The sequence below is a fragment of the Camelina sativa genome, chromosome 20, assembly GCF_000633955.1.
Source record: "Camelina sativa cultivar DH55 chromosome 20, Cs, whole genome shotgun sequence".
NCBI lineage: Eukaryota > Viridiplantae > Streptophyta > Magnoliopsida > Brassicales > Brassicaceae > Camelina > Camelina sativa.
Genome location: NC_025704.1, coordinates 28345927 through 28369133, shown reverse-complemented (window position 1 = coordinate 28369133; position 23207 = coordinate 28345927). Strand labels below are relative to the sequence as shown.

Below are 23207 nucleotides of genomic sequence, written 5' to 3'. Positions count from 1 at the left end.
GTAACAAAAACAAAAAAAAACAGATAAAGATCAATCTTAAGACAAATGTCTACTGTTGACTCAATAGAAATGGTTTTCACTTTTCAGCTTCTTACCAGCGATTCTTCTGTTGTAGTATTCTTGCAAGCTTGTGTTTGTTGAGCCAATAACTTTTCTATCTTTCTTCTCCGTCTCTCGCCGTTTCTTCAGCTTGGATAAATTAAGTGAACCTTCAACTGAATTATTGATGAGGAAACAACAACTTTCAAATGGATGTAAGAAAAGAAGAAGAAAGAAATAGACGAGTTAAAGAGCATAAAGAACTATTCCATGTTCATACCTTGCCATTCCAATACAACTTTTTGTTCACCCTTGACGAGTTTCTGGAATCGGTCTATACGTGAATCCTCTTGTATTAACTCCTCAACCTATAAATTAACCAAAAAATTTGTAAAGAACCATGTCAGGCAACAAAATTGAGAATTCGTTATAAGAACATGATACATGTAACAAATTGTTAGAGATAGAGAACAGAATCAGATCAAAAACAGGACCAAAAACAGCCATTACCTTACTCCATAACTGAGGGTCTCTTCTTTCTCTAGGCAAAAGTAGATAATCACGTAACCAAGATGCGATAACCCAAGGAACGCAGTCACTAGTGTCTGCAGAATTTGATGCCACTGCATTTTCTTCCAGAAAGTCACAGACCTAATGAATCAATTCAAAACAAACCCCTTTATATATCTACACCAAGACAAGGATAAGTTGACTAAATCGAGACGCTGTGCGGATAAAAGAGGTACCTGGTTGTATAGCTCTTCCACTCTACGTGAAAATTGTCGCTTACTTCGAATTTTCCTACGCAATATTGCGCAGCACACTAGCTGTACATCTCAACACTGTAAACAAGCTTGAAGATGTTGATAAAGTAAACTAAACCACTCAAAGAATGTTTTTTCTTTTCTTTCTAATATTACAATACCATTGCAAAGGAGGATGAGATGATTAAGATGTTTCTCAAGAGCCATTGATGCATGCGGCAAGTCATTGGTTTGTAACTTTTGACTACCGATTCAGGACACTTCAACTCATTAATCCTTCAAATAAATAAAAAGATAAAAGTAAGAATCTGAATAGTTTTAGTAACCAATAGAATCAATAATCAGTGATGAAAATACTAACCCATTAAAATTAGTCCTTTTCTGTAGTAGCTCGGTGACAGCTTCTACAGCCTTTCCTTTTACAAAAATGTAAGCAGACTCGTCTAATGTATTCAAGAAACCGTTGCTACGTAGATCTTCCCAAACATCATTCTCCGGAACCTAAAAAGATCGATGAACACAATTACTCACAAAATGAACACACAACTAAAATTAAAACACAATTATGTTAAAGATAAATCAGAAGCATACCCATATTCTTCCAGTACCATAGCATTCACTATCAGCATATTCCTCACAAACTTTTCTCTCAAAATACCCAACCTGATGAAAACAATACAATCGCCATAATTCAAACCCATCAACAACAACATAAAAGAAGGGAAGAACTTATAAATCAGAATTTTTTCGAATATCTCAAATACCAATTTCTTGGTCAATTCATTGATTTCTCCATCTTCAACACATAAATTTGCTTGCTTTCTGTATCCATGATTACATTTCAACTTCCCTTGGTAACATTCTCCATTCATTGGACAAGGTTCACACAAATCTGTAGTAACAAAATTGATTAATTTATTCATGTAATTACACAATTCAACCATGGAATAAAGCAATTGAGTATGAGGTTTTCGAGCTTACCCAAGTCTGAATCGATGGAATCAAAATTACTATCACAGAAAGGTATAGTAGGGTTTGAGCTCATAGACTTTGCGAGGAAATTGCAGGTGAAAGCCACCGCACAAGCCACAAGCAAAACGGTGAGGAGTCTCAAGAACTCATCTTTGGAAGGGAAGAAGCTTTGTGGTGGCTCCGGTAATGCCATCGGAGAAGATTTAGGGTTCCGTTCTGGTCTCCGATTTGGGTCTCTTCCTTGGTATCGAATCAATATATGAGCAATTTTCCAGAATAATTTAAGAAAACTTTTTAAATATCAAGTTTATTTCCAAAAATACCACATTTTAATTTTTTTTCTCTAAAAATATCACAAATCTTTCTTTTCCATAATTATCACAAACACAAAAAAAAAAATTAAATTTTAAGGATGTATAATTTTTTTTAATGTTTAGGTTGACAAATTTAGTTTTAGGGTATAGTTTTCACGGTAGGGTTTAGTATTTATAATTTAGGAATTAGTTTTTAATATTAAAACTTTTAGTTCAATTACAGTAAAACCTCTATAAATTAATACTCTATAAATTAATAAGCACTATAAATTAATAAATTTTGTTGGTCCGAAGTCGGACCAGTGTAAAAAATAGCAAAATTCGATAAGATAATAAGATAATAATTTTTCTGAAATTCCCTTGGAAAATATGGTCCCAATAATATCATAAATTAATAATCATGTAATTTTCATATGTATATATATATATATACTGATATAAATGTATGCTTTATAATTTTGAATTTTTCCAAGACCTCATATATAAACAATTGTTATGTTGATTTTCAAACTATATTGATATAAAATACTATATAACATGTCATAAAAATAGTTAATTTTAAAAAAAGTTTTCAAATTTCTAGATATGCATCATTTTCATTTTGATAGTTTTATAGGCTATTAAAATACGACAATTAATATAATTATCCATAAATTTAAATTTATGTATGTCATGTGTATAATTGATATTGTTTATAATATTTGTAATTTATGGTCAATAATGTTTTCTATAAATTACAAATTCAATTCTAAAAGCATAAAATTTATAACATCTGAAAGTCTAATCTTCTTTTGCTAAAATTTTCTCAACTAATATTTTTTAAGAATTTAAACAATTAAAATAGATATCTATAAATTAATAATTATTAATTTACACTATAAAATAATAAATATTAATTTATAGATAAATTAATATCACTATAAATTAATAAAATGTCATGGTTCCAATATTATTAATTTATAGAGGTTTTACTGTATGTGGTATTTTGGAAAAAAATACATTTTACTGGTTTTTAGTGGTATTTTTAGAATAAAAACCTATTTTAGCGGTATTTATGACAATTGACCATAAAAACCAATTAAAATTTTTAAAATTTGGCAAATGTATATATTTTGAGGCGGGGGCCATTATGGGCCCAAAAATAAAATATTAGGTCCAAATTATTTCCGAACAGAAAACTTATAAAAGCATCTTCTCGTGTCAAAATAAAGAAACTTGTTTCGCCGCTTTGTCTTCTTCCTCCTCGCATCACACAGTCTCCTTCCCACTCCAAAATCTTTCATACTGTTCCATTGATTCTTCTTCCATAGGTAAGCTTCTTCGACGTTTTTTGTTTTCCAAAATTATGTGGTATTTTGGAAAAAAATACATTTTAGTGGTTTTTAGTGGTATTTTAAAAAAAAAACTAAATTGTGGTATTTTTGGAATAAAAACCTATTTTAGTGGTATTTATGGCAATTGACCATAAAAACCAATTAAAAATTTTAAAATTTGGAAAATATATATATTTTGAGGCGGCTGTTATGGGCTTACTATTGGGCCATTATGGGCCCAAAGATAAAATATTAGATCCAGATTATTTCCGAACATAAAACTTATAAAAGCATCTTCTCGTGTCAAAATAAAGAAACTTGTTTCGCCGCTTTGTCTTCTTCCTCCTCCTCGCATCACACAGTCTTCTTCCCACTCCAAAATCTCTCATATTGTTCCATTGATTCTTCTTCCATAGGTAAGCTTCTTCGACGTTTTTTGTTTTCCAAAATTATGTAGTATTTTGTAAAAAATACATTTTAGTGGTTTTTAGTGGTATTTTTAGAAAAAAAAAACTAAATTGTGGTATTTTTGGAATAAAAATCTATTTTAGTGGTATTTATGACAATTGACCATAAAACCCAATTAAAAAATTTAAAATTTGGGAAATGTATATATTTTGAGGCGGCTGTTATGGGCTTACTATTGGGCCATTATGGGCCCAAAGATAAAATATTAGGTCCAGATTATTTCTGAACAGAAAACTTATAAAGGCATCTTCACGTGTCAAAATAAAGAAACTTGTTTCGCCGCTTTGTCTTCTTCCTCCTCCTCGCATCACACAGTCTCCTTCCCACTCCAAAATCTCTCATACTATTCCATTGATTCTTCTTCCATAGGTAATGTTGGACATGGGCTGCGCCCAACATGCCACTCGGCCCAACAAGACAAGATAATTGCGATTTCGGCCCGACAAAATTGGATGCAAGTCACTAATGATCCGTAAAGGGCAATCTCGGGAATTCATGATGGAAACCCTAGAAAACCCTCGGTCTACAGTCTGCTATATAAAGCAACAGTACTCACTGGAGAATACCCATCAGACTCACATACAATATCCCGAGAGCAAAACTTTGTGTCTAATCATAGTTATTGTTTCCTGTATAATTCTTGTTAGCTTCCGAGCTCGTCGTGACTCACTTGTCAGTTCTCCTGTGAACTGACGAGCACGATCTTGACTCGTTTTAGTGACGACCTCGAATCCTTATCGTTAATAAAAGAACAAACTTCTCTCTTTCCCCAAAAATCGATATTTATTTAGTGTTGTGCAATCCTCAGTATAAACAGGTAAGTTTTTTTTGACGTTTTTTGTTTTCCAAAATTATGTGGTATTTTGGAAAAAAATACATTTTAGTGGTTTTTAGTGGTATTTTTAGAAAAAAAAAAACAAAATTGTGGTATTTTTGGAATAAAAACCTATTTTAGTGGTATTTATGACAATTGACCATACCATTATGGGACAAGAGATAAAATATTAGGTCCAGATTATTTCCGAACAGAAAACTTATAAAAGCATCTTCTCGTGTCAAAATAAAGAAACTTGTTTCGCCGCTTTGTCTACTTCCTCCTCCACGCATCACACAGTCTCCTTCCCACTCCAAAATCTCTCATACTGTTCCATTGATTCTTCTTCCATAGGTAAGTTTCTTCGACGTTTTTTGTTTTCTAAAATTATGTGATATTTTGGAAAAAATACATTTTAGTGGTTTTTAGTGGTATTTTTAGAAAAAAACTAAATTGTGATATTTTTGGAATAAAAACTTATTTTAGTAGTATTTATGACAATTAACCATAAAAACCAATTAAAATTTTTAAAATCTGCGAAATGTATATATTTTGAGGCGGCTGTTATGGGCTTACTATTGGGCCATTATGGACCCAAAGATAAAATATTAGGTCCAGATTATTTCCGAACAGAAAACTTATAAAAGCATTTTCTTGTGTCAAAATAAAGAAACTTGTTTCGCCGCTTTGTCTTCTTCCTCCTCCTCGCATCACACAGTCTCCTTCCCACAACAAAATCTCTCATACTGTTCCATTGATTCTTCTTCCATAGGTAAGTTTCTTCGATGTTTTTTGTTTTCCAAAATTATGTGGTATTTTGGAAAAAAATACATTTTAGTTGTTTATAGTGGTATTTTTAGAAAAAAAAACTAAATTGTGGTATTTTTGGAATAAAAACCTATTTTAGTGGTATTTATGACAATTGACCATAAAAACCAATTAAAATTTTAAAATTTGGGAAATGTATATATTTTGAAGCGGCTGTTATGGGCTTACTATTGGGCCATTATGGACCCAAAGATAAAATATTAGGTCCAGATTATTTCCGGACAAAAAACTTATAAAAGCATCTTCTTGTGTCAAAATAAAGAAACTTGTTTCGCCGCTTTGTCTTCTCCCTCCTCCTCGCATCATACAATCTCCTTCCCACTCTAAAATCTCTCATACTGTTCCATTGATTCTTCTTCCATAGGTAAGTTTCTTCGACGTTTTATGTTTTCCAAAATTATGTGGTATTTTGGAAAAAATACATTTTAGTGGTTTTTAGTGGTATTTTTAGAAAAAAAAACTAAATTGTAATATTTTTGGAATAAAAACCTATTTTAGTGGTATTTATGACAATTAACCATAAAAACCAATTAAAAATTTTAAAATTTGCGAAATGTATATATTTTGAGGCGGCTGTTATGGGCTTACTATTGGGCCATTATGGACCCAAAGATAAAATATTAGGTCCAGATTATTTCCGAACAAAAAACATATAAAAGCATCTTCTTGTGTCAAAATAAAGAAACTTGTTTCGCCGCTTTGTCTTCTTCCTCCTCCTCGCATCATACAGTGTCCTTCCCACTCCAAAATCTCTCATACTGTTCCATTGATTCTTTTTCCATAGGTAAGTTTCTTCGACGTTTTTTGTTTTGCAAAATTATGTGGTATTTTGGAAAAAATACATTTTAGTGGTTTTTAGTGGTATTTTTAGAAAAAAACTAAATTGTAATATTTTTGGAATAAAAACCTATTATAGTAGGATTTATGACAATTAACCATAAAATCCAATTAAAAAAGTTAATATTTGGAAAATATATATATTTTGAAGCGGTTGTTATGAGGTTACTATTGGGCCATTATGGGCCTAAAGATAAAATATTAGGTCCAGATTATTTCCGAACAAAAAACTTATAAAAGCATCTTCTTGTGTCAAAATAAAGAAACTTGTTTCGCCGCTTTGTCTTCTTCCTCCTCCTCGCATCATATAGTCTCCTTCCCACTCCAAAATCTCTCATACTGTTCCATTGATTCTTTTTCCATAGGTAAGTTTCTTCGACGGTTTTTGTTTTGCAAAATTATGTGGTATTTTGGAAAAAATACATTTTAGTGGTTTTTAGTGGTATTTTTAGAAAAAAACTAAATTGTAATATTTTTGGAATAAAAACCTATTATAGTAGGATTTATGACAATTAACCATAAAATCCAATTAAAAAAGTTAATATTTGGAAAATATATATATTTTGAAGCGGTTGTTATGAGGTTACTATTGGGCCATTATGGGCCTAAAGATAAAATATTAGGTCCAGATTATTTCCGAACAAAAAACTTATAAAAGCATCTTCTTGTGTCAAAATAAAGAAACTTGTTTCGCCGCTTTGTCTTCTTCCTCCTCCTCGCATCATATAGTCTCCTTCCCACTCCAAAATCTCTCATACTGTTCCATTGATTCTTTTTCCATAGGTAAGTTTCTTCGACGGTTTTTGTTTTACAAAATTATGTGGTATTTTGGAAAAAATACATTTTAGTGGTTTTTAGTGGTACTTTTAGAAAAAAACTAAATTGTGATATTTTTGGAATAAAAACCTATTTCAGTAGTATTTATGACAATTAACCATAAAAACCAATTAAAAATTAAAAATTTGAAAAATATATATATTTTGAAGTGGCTGTTATGAGCTTACTATTGGGCTATTATGGGCCCAAATATATAATATTAGGTCCAGATTATTTCTTAACAAAAAAACTTATAAAAGCATCTTCTTGTCAAAATTAAGAAACTTGTTTAGCGGCTTTGTCTTCTTCCTCCTCCTCTAATCACACCGTCTCCTTGCACTTCCAAAAATCTCTCATACTGTTGCATTGATTCTTCTTCCATAGGTAAGCTTGTTTGATTTTTTTTGTTTTTGTTTTGTAGAAATCGTATAATTCTTCCTGATTTCGTTTCTCAAAGTTAAAGTTTCAACCTTTTTTCAAGGGTTTCGCAAAATTGATAAACCCTAATTCTTCTTCTTTTATTGTTTGAGTGTTTTTTAACCTAGATCTGGTCGGAATTTTCATGGGTATTTAGTTTTTGTTTCGATTTTGTTCGTTTTCGATGTGTAAAACCCTAATTGCGAGTTTTGGTGTAATCGCGTAGATAAACCCTAATTTCATCTATTTTGCATTACAGGTGTTTTGTTCTTTTGATTTTTTTTTTGTAAGAATGGTTGCAATACCCAAGCTTAGGATAAAGTTTGGTTCTGGAGGTTCTGTCAGAACTTGTCAAACGTTTCCGGATAGTGAGAAGAAAATTGAGCATTCGTTATGTGAAGACTTATCTCGTTCCGCCGAGCAATCGAGGAAGCGTGGACCTAACGAGATTGATGATGTACAACCTAAAAAGAAGCAGAAGCTAGACCGTGATTTGTCTAGTCAGTGTTTAGCATTGTTGAGATCTTTGATGGAGCACCCTGTTGGATGGGTTTTTAACAAGCCTGTTGATCCTGTTGAACTGATGATTCCTGATTACTTCAATGTCATATCGAACCCTATGGATTTTGGCACAATCAAATCGAAGCTTTTGAAGAATGAGTACTGTAACGCTGATGAGTTTGCGGCGGATGTGCGGTTAACTTTTGACAATGCGTTAAAGTATAATCCTTCGGATAATTGGGTTTACAAGGTTGCAAAGGAGATGAAGGAGGTATTTGTTGTCAGATGGGAAGTACTCAAGAAGAAGAAGGTTTCTAAATTATCCAGGATTGGAGTTACAGAAGGTTGTAAGAGACAGCCAGTCGAAGTCGATTGTTCAAGACTGAGCAATGAAAATTCCGAAAAGGGTTCTCTTTCGTCAAAACCAGCGAAAGTGCAGAGCAAAAAGGATACTCCTGCTGTGACGCCGAAAGCTTTAGCAACAAAGGTACGATATGATCAGAATCATAGACTTGTTAGTGTTATTGTGGTTTAAGTTTGTTTCTTACTGATAGGATTTTCATATATTTGACATTTTCCAGGGGACTAAGAGACTCGATCAGGGCCTTGGAGTCAGTTCGGCTGTGAAAATCCCAGTGAAAGGTATACTGTTGGAGAAATTGTATTCTGCTTTGTGGCTTCTAAGCATTGGAGCTTATCATTTGTATGACATGCAGGCTCAGCTCAAACTGCAGCCATTAAGTGTGGTTCATGTGGTAAAACTATTTGCATATGCCTCAAGTCCTGTAGCTCATCCGGAAGCAATAATTCTCCATTAATGGTATGTACAGACTCTCTCTTTATCTTTGACAAATAGAATCTCCTCTTAGTCTTGTCACTAGCAATAGGACTGATGTTCCAATGCCAACAGGATTGTCAAGTACAAAACACTTCAGGTGCACAGGCGAGTGAGTCAGAGCCTCAATGCAATGGTGAGAAATCCTAAGCTATCTTTCCTAGTTCATTCGAAATTGTCATTCTATTATCGCTACTTTTTTTAACAATGTGCTTTTAATTTCTCTATGAATGAAGGGTCTGTGACTTCAAAGAATGAGAGAAATGGTAGTGGCAATTCTCAGCTTGATAAACCTTCAAACAGTGCTCTGTTGGAAAATAATGGTAAGTTGTTTTTCCTCTTTTATTATTTCAATCGAATCTGTGGAATTCCCCTTTTGGTATAATTTGGTTTCCTAATACCATTCTATGATTGCCACAGAATTGAAAACGGCATTGCCTTCTCTGCCACCAGTACCTCCTGAGAAGGCTCTTCGTGCTGCAATACTCAAAGCTCAATATGCGGATACCATTCTAAAAGCTAAACACAGAAAAGTCCTTGAGCAGGTAGGTTACATTACTTTCTTGATCCCCATTGCATAAACAGAGACTTTCGACAGCTTATGTTTTACTGAAAGTTGTTGTCTTGTTTTGTTGACAGAATAACAAAGCTGATCTAATTAGAATACAGATAGAAAAGGAACAGATGGAAAGAGCACAACGTGAAGGTATCCTTTTACGTGTTCTAATGGAACTAAAAAGGCTCAAACCTTTTCAATGTTTGCCTCTTACGTTTCACAAAACATACAGAGAAAGCTAGAATTGAAGCCGAGATGAGAGCTGCTAAGGTTGCCGCACAAATGAGGGCACAAGCCGAGTTGAAAGAAAAACGTGATAAACAACGGCTCGAACTAGCAGAGGTATTTTGCGGCTTCTCAAAACCCTTTTTTTAACAGAGTGAAGACTGAAGAACCAATGATTCTAATATCTGTAAACATGTCTACAGATGAAAAGAGTCTTTGATTTTGAACGGAACAACTACTTGAGATTGGATAAAGAATTTAGGAAAGTCTGTGGTTGCTCGAGTCTGACAAGAATTCGCATACTGGTTGAAGAGTTGGGTCTGTTTTTAAGAAGTGATGACTGTCCGGAACTGGAAGAGACCGGGTCAGAAATTTGTGATGCGATGAGATTGGAAGATCTTGAGGAAGGAGAGATCCTGTAGAGTTTTCTCTAAAAGAAACCTCGTGGATGTAAATTTTGACCAGAACGCGAATGCTTTGTTGTGACGTTAACTTTTGTCATAATTTAATGCTCGTGGGCTATGCATAATGTATATTTTAGTGAATTTTGTTCCTATGTAAATTACTACACTGCCATGAACCGTCTGTTTCACATATGATAACTGCTAGTAAATTAATTTTAGATGTCTTAATGCATATCACCATGCTCGCTATTTACACAACACAAAGATAATAACTTATTCATTATGTGTCTATATATGCTGGTGACATTATGCGATCTCCGATATTTTCAGGACTAGGTTTTTCTATTCAAGGTTGGGGAATTATGTTGTATCTTGTCGAACTTGAACCTATAATAACTAATAAGACATCGATAAGCGTCAAAATTGTAAATAACGGGACTGCAAAAAAAACCCAACATATAATTCTAGGGAAATTGCAGTGTACAACCACAAAAAAAATTGCAGTGTAATTCTATGATAATGATATTTAATAAAAAAAATGTAATTTTTTTTTCTTACTATTGTTCTTTCATGAGTATGTCATATGTGCTACTAATTAACAAGTATCTGAAAAATATTCAAAATTAAAAAAATGATTAAAGTCAATATTCATTTAGATGCATATTTATTTGATAAGCATATTGATAATTAATATGATCTTTATATTGCTCTTCCATTCTCTATTTGCAATGTATAAAATATTAAGTAAATTTGTTGAGGTGATTAAGATTTCTTGAAATCTACCCTCGTTAAGTGTTATTGTGATTTTTTTTTGTATACCATAAGTGTATCATTAATGATTTAATATACACAATCTGTAGAAAATAAAAACCCATTAAATTATCTTGAGAAATTTTTCGTTTAACCTATAAATCGAAGAGGAAGGAGAAACCATGGCAGAGAAAGCGAAGAAGAAGAAAAATGGAGGCGGGAATCAAAGAATAGCGTTTTACAAGCTTTTCACGTTTGCAGATCGATATGACATCTTTTTAATGACCATCGGGACCATCTCCGCCGTGGCGAACGGCCTAACTCAGCCGTTTATGACAGTACTCATGGGGCAGCTCATTAACGTGTTAGGTTTCTCCGATCATGACCACGTGGTTAAAGAAGTCTTCAAGGTTAGGATTTCATACGGTTGGTTATGATTTCTGATAGCAAAGCAAATTTTAATTTGACGTGATGATGTGAATTATTTTGTTCTTTTCTTGTTGTTGTTATATGAATGCAAAATCATATATTCAACAAAAAAAAAAAAAATAGTTTTACAACAAGTGCAACTTAGAGAATAGACAATTTGATTAAATTCAAGACGTTCACGGGGACGGTACTACGGGTGAGAAACCACTATTGCAATCCATGTGGAGTTTTCCAAATGTTTGATTGTATTGAACCTGTTCCAAACGTTTTTGTCGATAAGTTTTGTGAGTTTTGCAGCCGGGATCGCACCATGGCGCCTCCCGTTTTGCTCCCTCCACTAGCTATGATTGAAAGCTATGAATTTCTTACGGTTTATATCGATTTGATTTTCATAATTAATTTCAGGTTGCAGTGAAGTTTCTTTATCTTGCGGCCTACGCCGGTGTTGTGTCCTTCCTGCGTAAGAAATTATGTTACTCTTTCTTCTATTTATCTTAACAAGACTTTCTCGTTCGTTCGCAGAGGTCTCAACTCTCATGCTGGATGGTAACTGGTGAGCGTCAATCCACCAGAATCCGCCGTCTATACCTAAAAACCATATTGAGACAAGACTTTGGCTTTTTTGACACTGAGACAAACACCGGTGAAGTCGTCGGAAGAATGTCAGGAGACACCATCCTTATTCAAGATTCCATGGGAGAAAGGTTTTTTTTTTTATATATAATGAAATTCTACACTACTGCATGTTTCTTGCATCACAAGTTTCTGAAACTTCTTGTTTTGACTTTGATTTGTTTAGGTTGGGAAAGTTACACAGCTCGTTTCAACATTCGCTGGTGGATTCGTGGTTGCTTTTATAGTAGCGCAGGAAACTCACGGTGGCTCTTCTTCCGTGCATTCCTCTAATCGTGGCCATTGATGGGGCAATGACCCTGATCATGTCAAAAATGGCGGTACGTGGTCAACTTGCTTACACAGAAGCTGGTAACGTAGTAGAACAAGCCGTTGCGGCGATTGGAACAGTGAGTTCTTCCGGGGTTTTAAATTCTCATGTTTTAAAAATTACATATCAATATTTTGATTTTTTAATTTTATTTATTCAGGTTGTGGCGTTCACGGGAGAGAAACAAGCAACGGAGAAATATGAGAAGAAGCTTGAGATTGCCTACAAATCTATGGTACAACAAGGGCTATACTCTGGTCTAGGCATTGGGATAAAATGATGGCTGTGGTATATTGTACCTATGGTTTTGCGATATGGTACGGTGCTCGGCTAATAATGAAGAAAGGATATAATGGAGGTCAAGTTATAAACGTGATTATGTCAATCTTGACTGGAGGAATGTGAGTAAAACGTTTACTTCTCGAAAAAATCTTGTGATACTGAAACGCTTAACTTCTTACATATTCTATTCACTTCGTAGGGCGTTGGGACAGACATTGCCTTCTCTTAACGCTTTTGCGGCCGGGCAAGCTGCAGCTTACAAAATGTTCGAGACAATCAAAAGAAGACCAAAGATCGATGCTTATGACATGAGTGGAGTGGTTTTGGAAGAAATTAAAGGTGACATTGAAGTAAGAGACGTCTACTTTCGATATCCGGCGAGACCTGACGTGCAGATCTTTGCTGGTTTTTCGTTGACTGTACCGAATGGTATGACCGTGGCTTTGGTGGGACAGAGCAGTAGTGGAAAATCAACTGTGATCAGTCTAATAGAGAGGTTCTACGATCCGGGATCAGGAGAAGTTTTAATTGATGGAATTGACTTAAAGAAGTTTCAAGTGAGATGGATCAGAACTAAGATTGGTCTCGTAAGCCAAGAACCTATACTTTTTGCGACTACAATTAGGGAAAACATTGTTTATGGCAAAAAGATGCGTTCGATCAAGAAATCAGAACCGCACTTGAGCTCGCTAACGCCAGTAAATTCATCGACAAACTCTCACAGGTAGTTAAACTTTAGTTATAACCAATTTGGTCGGTAAAGCAATTGTTTAGATTTCTTAGTTCTTTGTTCTTTTTTTTTCCAGGGTTTGGAAACGATGGTAGGAGAGCATGGAACACAATTATCAGGTGGGAAAAAACAAAGGATCGCAATTGCAAGGGCGATTTTGAAAAACCCTAAAATATTGCTTCTTGCTGAAGCTACAAGCGCTTTGGATGCAGAATCTGAACGTGTGGTTCAAGACGCTCTTGTAAAGCTAATGTTGAGTAGGACCACTGTATTGGTGGCTCACCGACTTATCACCATTAGAACCGCTGATATGATAGCTGTTGTGCAGCAGGGAAAAATCATCGAGAAAGGTTAGGGTTTTCAATAGTACCGTACAGTACAAGTAATCATCTTTTTTTGTTTTTGTTACTTATGTATATGATGAACAAATGTTTTAACCAGGAACTCATGAGGAGATGATTCAAGATCCCGAGGGAGCATACTCACAGCTAGTTCGTCAACAAGAAGGATCTAAGAAAGAAGAAGCAAGAGATAAGGAACCAGAAAAATCTGAAATGAGTTTCGAAATCGGAAGTTCGGGTAGCCAAAACGGAATCCATAGAAGGAATTCATCAGGCAGTAGCCGCCATTCCTTTACCAGCACATCTGTATTTGGTTTACCAGGAGTGATTAGCTTGAACCAGACGGAAGAGTTCCCCGAGAATATCTCTTCAACCAAAAATCAAACGGCCAAGAAAGGCAAGAAAGTATCATTGAGAAGGCTTGCTCAACTTAACAAACCAGAGTTTTCTGTTTTGTTGGTTGGTTCTTTGGCTGCAGTGATACACGGTATTGTGTTCCCTGTCCAAGGTTTGCTTTTGTCTCACACGATCAGGATTTTCTTTGAGCCTTCAAATCAACTAAAGAGTGATTCTCGTTTTTGGGCTCTTATTTTCGTCGCGCTTGGCTTAACCGACCTGATTGTGATCCCATTTCAATTCTACTTATTCGCTATCGCTGGAGGAAAGCTGATTAAACGAATCAGATCGCTAACGTTTGATAAAGTTTTGCACCAGGATATTAGTTAGTTCGACGACACTAAGAATTCTAGGTAATGTAAAATATAATGCTTCTACTAATAATTAGTTATCGTCTTTTTGTTACGTTTAATTTTGTTCCTTTTTTGTTTGTTTTGTTTGGCCAGCGGTGCGATTGGAGGGAGGTTGTCCGCAGATGCTTCGACAGTGAAGAGTATCTTAGGAGATGCATTGGGGTTGATCATGCAAAATATGGCGACTATAACCGCAGCATTTATTATAGTGTTTACGGCTAATTGGTTATTAGCTTTAGGGGCCTTATTGGTGTCACCAATAATGTTCTTTCAAGCATACTATCATATCAAGTTTATAACCGGTTTTAACAAAAAATCAAAAGTTAGTAGTTACATATTCAAACAACATTGGTTAAACTCGATCTGGTTCAGTTTAGTCTAACCTGGTTTATACTTCAATTTAGGAAATATATGAAGAGGCTAGCCAGGTCGTAAATGACGCAGTGAGCAGCATAAGGACCGTTGCATCGTTCTGCTCAGAGGATAAAGTGATGGATTTATACCAAGAGATATGTGAGTCACCAAAGCAACAAGGTGTTACGTTAGGACTCGTGAGTGGTTTGTGCTACGGTGGCTCATTCTTGGCTCTCTACATCATCGAGGCCTTAAGCTTTGTCGGCAGTGCCTGGTTGATTCAGACCAGGAGGGCTACCTTCGGAGAATTCTTTCAGGTACTAAAGAGTAGTTTAAAAGTTACCAGGTTCGATTATGATCCGGTTTGTGATATTGAAGTGGTTTTGTAACATTTCAGGTTTTCTTTGCGTTAACTTTGACAGCCATAGGAGTGACTCAAACGAGTGCTATGGCACCTTACATAGGCAAAGCAAAAGACTCTGCTACTTCGATTTTTGATATTCTCGATATTAAACCCAAAATCGACTCGAGTTCCGAGAAGGGGACAATATTACCAATCGTCCACGGCAATATCGAGTTGCAACACGTCAATATATCCTATGCGACCAGATATACAGATTTTTAGTGACTTGTGCTTAACTATCTCATCAGGACAGGTAACAAAACATGTAAATTAAGGAGGGAAAGACCGGTTTAATTGTATTAAATGGTTAATGGTTTTGGTTTTCACTTTTCAGACCGTAGCATTGGTTGGAGAGAGCGGGAGCCGTAAATCAACGGTGATAAGCTTGCTGGAGAGATTCTATGATCCAGATTCAGGCAAGATTCTTTTAGATAATATTGAAATCCAGTCTTTATAATTGAGTTGGTTAAGGGAGCAAATGGGTTTGGTTAGTCAAGAACCGGTTCAGTTCAATGAGACAATAAGATTAAACATAGCATATGGCAAAAACTCATTGGGTTCATCAACGGTGCTATCACAGCTCCTCCACGTACCATCTCGTCAACAACTGGAGATACCGTCACTGAAATCCCTAATCCGCAGTATGAATCCTGGTTTTGCACAGACCAGCTCATCCTGGCTCTTTGGAACTCTGTCAGAAGAGGTACTCGGGTATGTTCACAATCTCTCTACCTCTAGAGACATCTGGATGTCGTTAGCTGAGAACTTTAACAAGAGTAGCATAGCTAGAGAGTTTACTCTTCGCTGTAGTTTGTGGGTACTAGAGAAAAAAGACTTGACATTTGTGGCTTACTGTCGAGAGTTCATAGCTATTTGTGATGCTCTAAGTTCCATTGGGAAACCTATTGATGAGTCCTTAAAGATTTTTGGTTTTCTGAATGGTTTGGATTGTGACTATGACCCAATCACGACTGTGGTTCAAAGTTCCTTAAGCAAGGCCTCTCCTCCAAGCTTTGGTGATGTTGTTGCTGAAGTTGAAAATTTTGACACCAAGCTTTGGTCGTACAATGCTCCTGAGTCCATTACGCCTCATCTTGCCTTTCCAGCTCAACACACTGGTTATGGGAATCAATCTCGTGGTGGTTACCGTGGCAGAGGAAGGTCTTCAGGCCAAAACAGAGGACGTGGTGGATACTCCTCCAGGGGCAGAGGTTTCTCCCAACATCAATCTAATCCTCGAGCTTCCGGAGAGCGCCCTATCTGTCAGATTTGTGGACGTGTTGGTCATATTGCGTCTGACTGCTGGAACAGATTCGATGAGAACTACCAGCGCCATGATGTTGCTCAGGTGTTTTCCTCGCTGCAAGTTTCTGATGGTAGTGACTAGGTCACAGACTCTGGTGCTACCGCACATGTCACTCCTTCTGCAACTAATCTCCAATCTGCAACCACTTACACTGGTAATGACACGGTTATGGTTGGAGATGGCACCTACCTTCCTATAACACATGTTGGATCCACCACCATCTCTTCTTCGGCAGGTAAAATATCTCTAAACAATGTTTTAGTCTGTCCGGAAATGAAAAAATCTCTTGTTTCAGTCTCGAAACTGTGTGATGATCTACCCTGTGGTGTTTGGTTTGATGCTAATAAAGTCTGTGTTGTTGATATACCCACTCAGAAGGTGGTGGCAAAGGGTCCTCGAAGTAGTGGCTTCTATATGTTGGAGAACCAAGAATTTGTTGCTCTCTTTTCTAATCGACAATGTGCAGCTTCAGAAGACACTTGGCATCATAGACTTGGGCACTCAAACTCACAAGTTCTCCATCAACTAAAGAACAGCAAGGAAATCAGTCTAATTAAGAGCAGCACCACCTTCATATGTGAGCCTTGCCAGATGGGGAAGAATAGTAGACTTCAATTTTTTTCTTCAGATTCTAGTGTTATGTCTTCTTGATAGGATACATTGTGATCTTTGGGGGCCTTCTCCTGTTGTATCCAACCAAGGTTTTAAATATTATGCTGTCTTTGTGGATGATTTCTCTCGGTTCACCTGGTTCTATCCCATGCGTAAAAAGTCTAAGTTCATTTCAGTATTTAAAATATTTCAGAAACAAGTTGAGAATCAATTCAAGTCTAAGATCAAAGTGTTTCAGAGTGATGGAGGAGGGGAGTTTACAAGCAACAGTCTGAAACAACATCTGTGTGAAAATGGAATTATACACAGAATTTCTTGTCCTTACACCCCTCAACAAAATGGGGTTGCAGAAAGGAAACACAGACATATTGTAGAGCTTGGCTTGCCAATGCTGTTTCATAGTCATACTCCTCTTCATCACTGGGTTGAAGCCTTCTTCACAGCAAGCTTCATCACCAACTTGCTCCCTACCACAACTCTGAAAAATCTCAGCCCATATGAAGTTCTTTTCAAGCAAAAGCCAAATTATTCGATGTTAAGAGTGTTCGGGTCTGCCTGTTACCCTTGTCTTCGTCCTATGGCCACTCATAAATTTGATCCAAGATCTTTACAGTGTGTTTTCCTTGGCTACCATACGCAATGCAAAGGATATAGATGTCTCTATCCACCTACTGGGAAAGTTTACATTTCACGTCATGTTGTCTTTGATGAAGATTACTTCCCATTTCAGCATCAGTACAAGTCCTTAATCCCATTGTATCAGACTCCTCTTCTTAAGGCTTGGCAAGCTGCTTCAGTGCATCAGGAGCCTCTCTCTCCTGCAACAGAGATCACTTCAGCACCACCAGTTATCTCCAGTCAAGAAAAAACTCGTGCGAGTGTTCCAATTGCAGTAACTGATCAAGAAAACACACAGCCTCCATTCTGAGTCTGACACTTCCTCTAGTATCGAGAGTGACAACTCTGCTATCGAAGATCATAATCAAGAAGACCAAATTGTAGAGGATCAGGTGAACAACAGTCATCCGATGACTACACGAGCTAAAGATGGCATCCATAAGCCAAATCTCAGATATGTGCTCCCCACTTTATGGTTTGTTCCTGAAGAACCTAAAGATATCTTTACTGCCCTACAACATCCAGGGTGGAATGATGCAGCTCATGATGAAATTAGTATAATTCACGTGCTCCACACTTGGGATCTTGTGGAACCTACAGAGGATATGAATGTATTGGGATGCAAGTGGGTTTTTAAAACAAAACTCAAACCAGACGGATCAGTAGATAAACTGAAAGCTCGTCTAGTGGCTAAGGGTTTTGATCAAGAAGAGGGGCTAGATTATCTCGAAACATTCAGTCCTATTGTCAGAACTGTAACAATACAGATGGTCCTTGATATAGCAACATCAAGAAACTGGGAAATCAAACAGCTCGATGTCTCTAATGCTTTTTTGCATGGCGAGTTGCAGGAACCGGTTTTTATGCTACAACCTCCTGGTTTTGTTGATTCACAGCAGCCATCTCATGTTTGTAGACTCACCAAAGCCCTTTATGGACTGAAACAAGCTCCCAGAGCCTGGTTTGATACTTTCAGCAAGTATTTGATAGAATTTGGCTTCACATGCAGCAAATCTGATCCTTCATTATTCACATATCACAAGAATGGTAAATCTCTAGTTCTTCTAATGTATGTTGATGATATGCTGCTTACATGGAATGATTCTGCTCTGGTTCAAGCTCTCCTCGTGTCCCTGAACAAACGGTTCTCCATGAAAGACCTTGGTGAACCTAGCTATTTTCTTGGTGTTGAGATTCATAAGTGCTCCACGGGATTCTTTCTTCATCAGACAGCTTATGCTAAAGAGATCTTACATCAAGCTGCTATGACAAATTGCAATCCGATGCCCACGCCGCTTCCACAGAATCTGGATAAACTAAATCCAGAACTGTTCTCGGAGCCAACTTACTTTAGAAGTCTTGCAGGGAAGCTTCAATACCTCACCATCACCAGGCGTGATATTCAATTTGCGGTGAACTTCGTGTGCTAAAGAATGCATGAACCAACTGTCTCAGAATTTGGACTGCTCAAAAGGATATTACGATACATCAAAGGGACTTTGCACATGGGACTGTATCTTCGAAAAAGTTCCAACTTATCGTTATCAGCCTTTTGTGACAGTGACCACGTAGGCTGAAAAAAGACTCGACGATCCACCACATGCTTTTGTATCTTTCTTGGTCCCAATCTCATCAGTTGGTCAGCCAGACGGCAAGAAACGGTTTCCAACTCGTCAACAGAAGCAGAATATAGAGCTTTTACAGCCACTGCTCATGAAACAACTTGGATTTCTTTTCTGCTTCGCGATCTAGGAGTCTCTCAACAATATTCTACTGTGCTTAGGTGTGATAATCTCTCTGAAGTCTACCTAAGTGCTAATCCGGCTCTGCATAAACGCTCCAAACACTTTGACACTTATTACCACTACATAGGAGAGCAGGTGGCGCTAGGACACATTGAACATATTCCAGCACAGTTTCAGATAGCTGACATCCTGACAAAGTCTTTTCCAAAACGAGAGTTCGAAGGTCTCAGAGACAAACTCGGTGTTGGTGCTTCACCCACCACGAGTTTGAGGGGGAATGAAGGTGAATCATGTAGTTTGGGCCACAAACAGGTCCAACAACCAGTCCAGAAAGTCGAAGGCCCATATCTACAATCCTGTCAACATCATCATGTGAAGACAAAGACTGTACCTGCAAAAGCTCTCCTACATAACCGTTACGATGCTCTCACTGATAAGGATGATGACTAGCTAAGACTACAGCTGTACACATGAGTCACCAATAGTCTAGATTGTTCTCTATGTCACTATATAAGACAATGTAACTCTCTCATGTAAACCTAGTATGAGATTATAATAAAAACGTAAAAGTTTCAGTCGCACCTCTCTCTGTTTTCAATTATAACCGCAGCAAAAGCGGCTAATGTGCGTAACTTCATCAGCTTATTGCCTCAAAGTTACGACACCTCGGTTGGTGAATGCGGTGTGTAATTATTCGGTGGTCAAAAACAGAGGATCGCCATCGCTCGAGCTATCCTCAAGGATCCTAAGATTTTGTTGCTTGATGAAGCGACAAGTGCGTTGGATGCAGAGTCTGAGCCAGTGGTTCAAGATGCGCTTGATCGGGTGATGGTGAACCAGACCACGGTTGTGGTAGCTCACCGGCTCACTACGATTAAGAATGCGGGTGTGATTGCGGTTGTGAAGAATGGTGTGATTGCGGTTGTGAAGAACGGTGTGATTGCAGAGAGTGGGAGACATGAGACGCTAATGGAGATTTCAGGTGGTGCTTATGCATCGTTTGTGGCTTTTCAAATGAGTGCGAACTGAGACTAAATGTTTTTTGTTGTCAATGATTATATCCTATTAATTGGAAAGTACAAATATGAAACTAATCTTTTTTTTTGTCAACCATTGGGCCACAACTGGCCAGCCCATTAGCCAAATTCCTACATTCGTTGGAATCGGGACTCGATCCCGGGTATGATGGTGCCTTCTACAAATGGACTTACCTCATACCACTGCACTAAGGTCACTTCACTATATGAAACTAATCTTAAATGTGTTAGAAATTACATTAAATTGCCATTAGAAAAACTTAATTAATTAATTAAATAAATATAATTAATTAAAAAACAAAAATGGGGAACACATTAAATAAAATAAATTGTAGAAAAGTAAAAATTTTTTTATTAGAATCAAAACTAATCCGTATTAAAAAAAAATTAACAGCTAAGATTTTAAAAATCTAATAGAGTAAAATCTACAACTACTAATTTTATCCTACTATATTAATTGGAAAGTACAAATATGAAACTAACCTTAAAATGTGTAAAAATTACATTCAATTGCCATTAAAAACTTAATTAAGATTAATTTATTAATTAAAAAAATGAAAATCGAGACACATCAAATAAAATAAATTATAGAAAAGTAAAAAAAAATTATTAGAATCAAATCTAATTCGTAATTAAAAAAATTAACAGGTAAGATTTTAAAAACCAAATCGAATAAAATATACAGTTACAAATTTTATCAAAAAAAATTTCCACAACAGATAAAAATTATTACAGACAAGAAAAAGAAGCCACAGAAAAAAACAATGAATGTTGTTTTCAAAGAGGTTTTTAGAACTTTTACTAGCTATATTTAGTTGCTCTTTTTTACATGTTAGTAAGGATTGTGTTTAGTCGACAAATGTTTAAACAATTTTATTCATTACATGCAAATGTTTTATTGACAGGTTTTCAATAAACATTTTTAAAATACAAAAATTATCATATAAGCAAACTAAATTTTTAATCACAAACTATTATAAATAACATAATAATAAAATAAATTATAACAAATTTTTATTAAAAAAAAATTCAGCCCGCGGTTCTCCGCGGGTTAGTACATAGTATACTATTATTTAATTTTGTAATCATAGGGACTAAAATTATAGTGTTTAAATATATTATAAAAAAAATTAATTTTGTAAACCAGATATGAAATTTTGAAACGTTTATTCTTGTGGCTTTTCATAATTTATTTTTCCATTACGTAGTAAACCAGATATGAAACTTTTTTACGTAGTAAACTGCATTGTAGTCGTTAGTCGGACACACACAATGACAGAAAATATAAATAAGAAAAATTTTCTAGTAGAAAGTAGAAACCAATCAAATAATTCAAACCACACAATTACATCTTCAAATAAAATAAACAAATCGGATAAGAATTTAAATTACAAAGAAAGAAAAAGGAGTAAAAATTTAAATGATTTATTTTCGAACTCCGTAGATTGCAGCAATGTAGAGAAGTTGTGTTGCCGAAAGTATTATTAGAAACGCTTCCATTGTTCTCTGTCGAGAAATAAAAAACGAATTAACTTAGTTATAATATTCAAAATAACAAATTTTGTTTTAATTTTAATTTAAATAATCATTTAACGTTTTTATTGATTGCTTTGATAACGAAAATTTTGCAATAAAATGATATAATAGAGGTTTACTCACCAGACGAGCATTTCTCATCCCAAGTTCAATTTCCTTGCAGCCAAAACTACACAAGAACATTCAAGAGACAACGATTTTTAGTAACCTATAGATTGATATATACTAATTTTGTTGTGGAAAGTATACTAAATTTATGAAAAAATGATTGAACATTGAGTCAAAAGTGTTGTGTCAACGTCCATACCCCATGGCTAAAAGTGTGAGCGACCAAGCAATGGTGGCGGCAGATACAGCTGCTGGGAGACTCGTTGTAGTCCATGATTGGAGATGACTGACGCCAGAGATAACCGAGGCAGCTCCCGCAACTCCAGCAATTAAGGCAAACGTCACAAAGAATCCGGTTGCCGCATTACCCATTGGGAAATGTATCGGCGAGAAATGAGCCGGAAGACTATAATCCGCACCTTAAATACCAAGGGAAAGATATTGAGATGCTTAATTCAAATTGTTATATAAAAAAAAATCTGAAGTGATTTAGTGATGAATTAATCGGCTTAATGGTGATGATTAAAAAATAAATTAAAACTAGTTCGTTGGCAAAGCAAAAGGCTTGTATAATTTCCTTTAGAAACATATATTATATCTATACACAAATAACATTTAGCCCTACCCTAGCTATAATTCAAGAAATGTAACTAAAAATTATTTTTGAATTACAAAGGCTTTGTTTCATACCAAGAAAGGAAAAATAATAATAATTTAATGAATCATATACCAATAACGAAGCCATGGTTGATAGCTTTGTTCATGGACCATGCGCCAATCCCAAGAACAATAGCATACATACAAAAGTTCAGAACTAAAAGAAAAGAGGCCACCGGTTTCATCTTCTGTTCCACCATTTTTTCTTGGGTGCGAAATGACTTGGGAGCTTATGTTTTTTATTTTTGATAAAGCTTAAGAGCTTAGGCTTTATATATAGATCCAAGAGAGTTTAGATTAGTGGTGCTTTTCTTGGTTAAGGCTGTATGGTTTTTTCTTGATTCTTAAAGGTTCCTGCAGGTTGTAAAGCTGAGTTGCTGTGGTTTACTTTTTTGGTCTCCAAAGAATCCATATATTGCTTCATTCACAGGGCATAATTAAATATTTTAAAAGTAATAAAAAGAGTATGAACTAAATGAAAACCTTTGGAAACTTCAAGATTCT

The 23207-nt window shown here is 35.7% G+C and overlaps 3 protein-coding genes and 1 pseudogene across 6 annotated transcripts in view; 2 read left to right on the top strand and 2 right to left on the bottom strand.

The window, feature by feature from the left end:
- The window catches only part of LOC104771913, a 3344-nt gene extending 1297 nt beyond the window's left edge, over positions 1 to 2047 (bottom strand). Inside the window, exons 1-9 of one of the 2 annotated variants that reach the window (XM_010496531.2) lie at positions 1785 to 2047; positions 1568 to 1695; positions 1395 to 1466; positions 1165 to 1304; positions 965 to 1079; positions 786 to 866; positions 550 to 690; positions 320 to 407; positions 96 to 215 (exon numbers count right to left, since the gene is read on the bottom strand). In XM_010496531.2, coding sequence (XP_010494833.1) covers positions 96 to 215; positions 320 to 407; positions 550 to 690; positions 786 to 866; positions 965 to 1079; positions 1165 to 1304; positions 1395 to 1466; positions 1568 to 1695; positions 1785 to 1968 — 1069 coding nt within the window. In that variant the 5' untranslated portion in view covers positions 1969 to 2047. The remainder of the gene's footprint in view (positions 1 to 95; positions 216 to 319; positions 408 to 549; positions 691 to 785; positions 867 to 964; positions 1080 to 1164; positions 1305 to 1394; positions 1467 to 1567; positions 1696 to 1784) is intronic. The other variant, XM_019241727.1, reaches the window with a different exon arrangement.
- LOC104771912 (transcription factor GTE12) lies at positions 4992 to 10321 on the top strand. Of its 3 annotated transcripts, none has more exons than XM_010496530.2 (10): positions 4992 to 5038; positions 7842 to 8570; positions 8665 to 8725; positions 8800 to 8903; positions 8994 to 9054; positions 9155 to 9241; positions 9339 to 9463; positions 9558 to 9624; positions 9707 to 9816; positions 9903 to 10321. In XM_010496530.2, exons 2-10 carry the CDS (start codon positions 7875 to 7877, stop codon positions 10119 to 10121), a joined length of 1530 nt encoding a protein of 509 aa, XP_010494832.1. In that variant the 5' UTR covers positions 4992 to 5038; positions 7842 to 7874; the 3' UTR covers positions 10122 to 10321. The 3 variants fall into 3 exon arrangements, with proteins under 3 accessions (XP_010494832.1, XP_010494831.1, XP_010494830.1); XM_010496529.2 differs by lacking the exon at positions 4992 to 5038 and adding an exon at positions 5832 to 5876; XM_010496528.2 differs by lacking the exon at positions 4992 to 5038 and adding an exon at positions 7456 to 7549.
- On the top strand, positions 11036 to 20394 carry LOC104771911 (annotated as a pseudogene).
- Positions 21759 to 23029, bottom strand: LOC104771910. Its single transcript, XM_010496527.2, has 4 exons — positions 22777 to 23029; positions 22246 to 22465; positions 22062 to 22107; positions 21759 to 21908 (listed from the first exon to the last, which is right to left on the bottom strand). The coding sequence occupies exons 1-4, from the start codon at positions 22901 to 22903 to the stop codon at positions 21828 to 21830; spliced, it is 474 nt and encodes a 157-aa protein (XP_010494829.1). The 5' UTR covers positions 22904 to 23029; the 3' UTR covers positions 21759 to 21827.

Excerpts from the sequence above, each read along its gene's own strand:
- LOC104771912 (XM_010496530.2), top strand. The coding sequence starts at position 7,875 with ATGGTTGCAATACCCAAGCTTAGGATAAAGTTTGGTTCTGGAGGTTCT. Across the intron at positions 9,464-9,557 it reads ACAGAAAAGTCCTTGAGCAG|AATAACAAAGCTGATCTAAT; the intron begins GTAGGTTACATT and ends TTTTGTTGACAG. Across the intron at positions 9,625-9,706 it reads GGAAAGAGCACAACGTGAAG|AGAAAGCTAGAATTGAAGCC; the intron begins GTATCCTTTTAC and ends CAAAACATACAG.
- LOC104771910 (XM_010496527.2), bottom strand. The coding sequence starts at position 22,903 with ATGGTGGAACAGAAGATGAAACCGGTGGCCTCTTTTCTTTTAGTTCTG. Across the intron at positions 22,108-22,245 it reads CTCACACTTTTAGCCATGGG|TTTTGGCTGCAAGGAAATTG; the intron begins GTATGGACGTTG and ends GTTCTTGTGTAG. Across the intron at positions 21,909-22,061 it reads GGATGAGAAATGCTCGTCTG|AGAACAATGGAAGCGTTTCT; the intron begins GTGAGTAAACCT and ends ATTTCTCGACAG.